Genomic DNA, 6,162 nt, shown 5'->3' with positions numbered 1-6,162 from the left:
GTTTCCCTCCTCCTTCCTCGTGTTCTCCCTAGGACAACTAGTTTTCTCAGTCTGCCCAGTCTTAGGCACAGCTTCTTCACGGGTGGTAACATTCTTAAAGGGGCAGGGCAGTGTGGAGATGGTGGTAGTTCTTAGACAAAACAGCACTCTATCAGAGATCGAGTTTGGGGCACTGATGGCCCATATGAGGCCTTTTCAGCGTCATTTCTAATACCTCCACCCGGTTTTCTGCCTGGTCCAGAGAACAAGGGCTGAAAAGTATCTCCATTTTTTATTTGAACCCTTCCTCCTGCTATTACCTGCTGCTCCTGGCTCGTCTATCTTTGTATCCTTTTAGCCAACAGATTTGTTACTTTTTTGCCTCATCAAGTACTGTCTTCAGTCCAACAGTGTGTTGACTATCAGTGTGTGTTGGGCAGAATAACGGCTAGGACACTGCTTTGATTGGTGGGAAGGGACCAGCTTCCTGACCTGCTATTGTTTATGCACTAACAGTGTAGAGGCCAACGCCATTAGACAAAAGGCAGGGCATGTGTTTGTAATCATATGACAAGAGATTTTACTTTGGGGGATCTCCTGAAAGGATCTTGGGGATCCCTGTGGATCCATAGCACACTCTTTGAGAACCACCGTAGTAGATGCAATGGGGAATTCATAAATAAATGTGCTATATCCTTGACATGAAATTACTCACCATTTAGTCATGGAGGTCAATTCCCTGACAACTAAAATCCGATGTGGAATAGGACAGATATTATAAGATGTTAGATTCTGATTGATCCTCTAGTCAGTTCCTGATTATCTTCTTGGGTTAGCAATAAGACAGGGTGTCCTCAGGCAGGGCCTCCTTTCCTTAAACCGTATGTCGTTCTCAGTCTAAATCAGACAAGTTGCTGGCAAGGTGACTCCACTCTGGCATCCCCGTGTAAGTCAGAGTAGAACTATGTTACATGGGCTCTCCTGTCTTTTGTAACTTCCTGCATTTCTGTTGGTTTTGCTAAGGACTACACACCGCAGGGCATACACGAATTCAATCATTGCACATGAACAATGTAGAACGTAGAATGTAATCAGTGATATTGATTCCATTCTTCACCTTATGTAGCCATTCTCACCCCATTGTCCCTCCCCCACTAACAAACATTCATTGCCCCTAAGTTTCCATCTAATCCTTGAAATTGCTGTTGTCAATTTGGTAGCGTATAATAGTTCTTAAAAGAACTCAACAGAAACACTTTCACTGATGTTAAATGGGGTTTTCCAAAAATCAAATCAAATGGGGGGGGGGTGCTTTTCCAAACCCACTTAAGCTATAGTCACTAAATCTCTCACTACAATCACATTTGGAAAAATGCAAAGTCCCATAAACTGTGAGAACAGAAAAGACACTAGAGATTACAAAGCAAGGCAAACGTCCCAAGTCACAGAGGTTGGAATGAAGAGAGACGGAGCTAGACCCCGTCTTCCTCACTTTCATCCTATTCTACACTGTATCTCCCCTATTCAGCATAGCCTTGCTCCACTGCTCAAACACCATAGCAAAAACTCCCGCTCTAACCAACTTAAAACCAAGAGGAGAAATTAGGCAAAAATAATCCAAATTTTTCATATACAGTCACATTTTAGTATATCCTAACAGGAAGAGCTGCAACTATCACAACACATTGGACTGTGACCCAGGCTTTCCCAATAACTCAGTATGTGAGCTCATCCAATCACTTCACTTCTTAGTGTCTTCTCTAGTCTCTAAGAGGACTCTTCCGGCTCTAATAGCTTAGGGTGTTATAATTCTGACCCAGAATTGTGAAATCTGGCTTCCGAAAATATGGCTTTTAGAAAAGCAAGGAAAATTTGGGGCCAAAATCTTAGAAGTCATGTTGATTCTTCTTCACCTACACAGCAGTTGCCTTGACCCTTCCTTCAAAGTGTAACTGGTACCCAATATCTTCTTGGCACCTCCACTTCCCGTTCCTCTACTCAAAGCCCCAACAACAATCTACATATGACATTGACTACTTCTCTACTTCACCATTACTCTCTCCATCTTTCACTGCCCTCTGGTCACCCTGACCTTTGCCCTGCAGACCCTCCCGGGCCCTAGGTGCTTGCCGTTCTCTCTGCACTTAATGCTCTGCCCTCCACACAGCCGTGTGGTTCATTTCTTCACTCCCTTCAGGTCCTGGTTCTAATATCAGCTCCTCAGAGAGGTCTTCTTTGATCACCTCATTTAAAAGTGATCTACCCAACCCTTGCACTGCTACGTTCATTTGCTACCATTTGCATTGTTTTCATTGTCATTTGCTCCTTTCACTGCTAGAATATAAGCCCCATAGGAGCAAGTCCCAGCTGATCATCCTGGGAAAAGAAAGGTCAGTAAAGAATTTCACGAGCCCGCCAAACTGTCCTTCGCTGATTTTCAGGTAGGATTCCAAGTAAAGACACTTCTCTCTGGTTTCCACACAAATCATCCCACTTCCACTGAGCAGCATTCATCCCTTCGATTTACTGGACCCCTGATATTTCAGTGGCACCGCTCTGGACCGCTTTTTGGCACTAAGCAAACAAAGACTGGCGTCAGCTGAGTGATTCTCAAGTGTCTTGCCAAGGTAGTTTACACTCAAATGCCAGTTTTGATCATTTGAGCTACTCGGCTTAAATTTTCAGGCTGGTAATGTGACAATGGGTGAAGCCGCAGGCGCCAAGTGCTTAATTATATTTTCATTATTAATTGCGTGCAGTACTGTATATCTTCGCTCAATGGAAATCACAGCTAGCTCTTTGAGAGTTCTCCCAATGCCCCTTTCAGTTTTCCCAAGATCAATGAACCTTACACAAAGGACCAAACTGGGCAAGGAGAGCAAAGTACGTCTGTTATATCCCTTCTCTAACAATCATCAAGAAGCTGTTCCCAGGATTTATATGAGTTTTCATCTTTAAACTGCTGTCTCAACCAGTCATTAATAAATTGGGCTTTCTTCGGTTCTTATTTTCCAAATTGCTAAACTTGGGAGGGTAGAGATTCTCATTCTCTCACTGCTTCGGCAGCATCTCTCCATAGGCATTTCTTCTATCAGGCCGGAGGCCTTGATTCGCTGCTTCTGGACAGAATGAAGCTACAACACCAGTCCCGACTTGCTAGAACAAAAGTCCCACCTCACTGCTCTGGAGTTGGGGCCGACTCATAGCTGCCTCTGTGGGTTTCTGAGACTGTAACTTGTCACAGGAGTAGAAAGCCCAGTCTTTCTCTTGTGGAACAGCTGATGGTTTTGAACTGCTGACCTCGAGTTTAGCAGCCCAACTTGTAACCACTGTGCCACCAGAGCTACAGAAGTCCAGTAGACACCATGAATTAAAATAGATGAGAAAGGATTAACAGAGCTCATGTCTGTGGAGGGAATGGGGAGGGGGGAGTATCTTCCTGGAAAGCTTGATCATGAAAAGATGGAAACTTCTTTATTATAATGTTGTACAGAGCTGGCTCCAAATCTGTGGTCTTATAAAGTCATAGAATGAAGTCCAGACCTTCCATTCAATAAATATCCAGGGAAAAACAAGCTCAGCTCTATGTCATGGATGACCCCATATAGACAGTGGAGGAGGATATACCTTCACTTAGCAGGTTATGAAAATGCTATATTACTTAAACCATTTTGGGACCACAGCCCCCTGTCCCGGCCCTGGCACTCTCCCAGTCTCACCGACAGATGTCCACCAGCTGGTCCAGCTCAGGGCAGCTGCACTCGTACATGTCCCGGCAGCTCACGTGGCTTTGGTTCATTAACTCCCCCAGCAGCTGGACTATGTTTGCAGGGGCTTCTTCACAGATCTTCTTGAACTGGAGCACTCGCGCTGCCTCACTGTAAACATGCTTTGCTCGCTGATAGAGTTTGAAGCTCAGAACTGGGGAAGAAACAGCAACGAGGTTAGAAATAGTTACTGGACAGCCCTGTACAAAGAAAACGACAACGATTGAGGCCTTCTATCTCTAAGCCAAGCACCGTGGCAGCTGTGCATTGATGGGGAGCTGCCAGCATGTCAAGGTGAATTAAGAAACACAAATGTGCACATGAGATACCATGGCCAGGTGGATCTTGGTTGAAAGCAAAGAATACAAGAAAGACAGTTCTCTGTATACTGGGAGACTAGCAAAGGCATTTAATGGCATGGATCCTAACAAACTATGGATAACTTTGCAGAGAATGGGAATTCCTGAGCATTTAATTGTGCTCATGTAGCACCTTGGCTCATAAACCAAGAGGCAGTTGTTTGAACAGAGCCCCCTTGCTTGCTGAGAGTGAGGAGGATTTGAAGTCTTTACTAATGAAGACCAAAGACTAGCAGCCTGCAGTAGGTATTACAACTGAAGGTAAAGCAAGCAAAAACCCTCCCATCATAATGAATGAAGAAAAGATTGAACTTGACAAGGCCTTCATTTGTCTTGGATCCACAATCAATGCTCATGGAAGCAGCAGTCAAGAGATCAAATGACATACTGTATTGTACAAAACTGCTGCAAAAGACCTCTTTAATGGGTTAAACAGCAAGGATGTCACTTTAAAGATGCAGGTGGGCCTGACCCAAGCCACAGTATTTGAAATTGCCTCAGGTGAATGTGGAAGTTGGACAATGAATAAGGAGGGTCAGAGAATGGACGCATTTGAATTGTGGTGTTGGTGATGAATATTGAAAAAACTTTCAGAAGAACAAATATAGCTATCTTGGAGGGAAGACAGCTAGAATGCTCCTTGGGAGTGAGGATGACAAGACTTCATCTCAGGTACTTCGAACATGTTATCAGGAGAAATCAAGCCCTGGAAAAGGACATCATGCCCCAAAGAGGAAGAGCCTCAAGGAGATGGATTGACCACCATGGCTGTACCAACAGGCTCAAACATAACGATGAGTGTGAGGGTGGTGCCAGACCGAGCAATTTTTCATTCTGCTGTGCAGAGTCGCTATGAGCTAGAGTGGACCCAATCGCCCCTTGCATTTCCATCTTTATAACCTAAGAGTGTCTATCTTCAAATGAGTTTTACATTTTTCTTGGTACTGAATAAAACTTTGTACGTATGCGTTGCGTGTGTGAATTAACACATCACAAATGAAGGGACTGGGAACATGTATGGAGCCCTGCTTTATGGGGCAGGCGTTACCCAGTAGTTGCCATCACAGCGCTGTGAGACGGGTCGTGTGATGAGCCCTACTCAACACAGGGTGACCGCAGCACCGCAAAGTGAAGGAACACCTAGAGTCGCGTCTTCAGAAAGGAGAGTACATCAGAAAAGGCTGACCCCACAGCAACATTCTCTCCACTGTGCCCGCAAGAAGTGACCACTGGAAATGCTTAGATTGGTAATTCTGTTTATAAAAATGTATCCTAGATAAGCAAAGTGATATGTACATATATGTATGTTAATATTTATATAAATGCAAACTCACTGCCATCAAGTCAATTCCAACCCATAGCAAACCTACAGGACAGTGTAGACTTGCCCTTTGTGGTTTTCCGAAATGGTAACTCTTTATGGGAGTTGAAAACCTCATCTTTCTCCCAGGGAGGAGCTGGGATTTTGAACTGCTGATCTTGCAAGTAACAACCCAGTATATAACCACTATGCCACCAGGACTCTTTATACACATGCATACATAATTATTACACGTGTATGTGTGTTTATTACAATAGCAAGATACAAATGGTTAATATTGGGGAAACTTTAATCTTTACTTAATCACTAAAATAATACTCCCATTATTAAAATTCAGACTTCAGGACAATACAACAGGGCAAACTGTTTGTAATATAACTATTATTTTTTATTATAAATTGGAAGTTAATACATATATCATCTTTCCATAGTTCAATCACATCAAGCAGAATTGTACAATTGCTGCCACAATCAGTTTACAAACATTCTTTTTCTTCCTGGACTCTTTGACATCGTCTCCCTTTTACACCACTGCCACCACTTTCCCTCCTGCCCCCCCAAAACCCTGATTCTAATTGCTGTCCCAATGTATTATAATTTTTTTCAAATTAAGTGAAAAAACAAGGCACAAAACTACATGTACCTTCCCGACACATCACTGAAGACAAATGTGTGCATAAGCAAATGAGGTGAAGAAAGCTGATGGTGCCTGGCTATCAAAAGATATAGCATCTGG

The 6,162-nt window shown here is 43.4% G+C and overlaps 1 protein-coding gene across 1 annotated transcript in view; it reads right to left on the bottom strand.

Moving 5' to 3' along the window:
• The window catches only part of GALK2 (galactokinase 2), a 152,701-nt gene that overhangs the window by 15,840 nt on the left and 130,699 nt on the right, over positions 1-6,162 (bottom strand). The window contains exon 7 of the mRNA XM_013006332.2: positions 3,699-3,900. Coding sequence (XP_012861786.1) covers positions 3,699-3,900 — 202 coding nt within the window. The remainder of the gene's footprint in view (positions 1-3,698; positions 3,901-6,162) is intronic.

The sequence above is a fragment of the Echinops telfairi genome, unplaced genomic scaffold, assembly GCF_000313985.2.
Source record: "Echinops telfairi isolate 266 unplaced genomic scaffold, ASM31398v2 ScPeMD7_8;HRSCAF=38, whole genome shotgun sequence".
Taxonomy (NCBI): Eukaryota; Metazoa; Chordata; class Mammalia; order Afrosoricida; family Tenrecidae; genus Echinops; species Echinops telfairi.
This window is presented reverse-complemented; position numbering and strand designations above follow the sequence as displayed.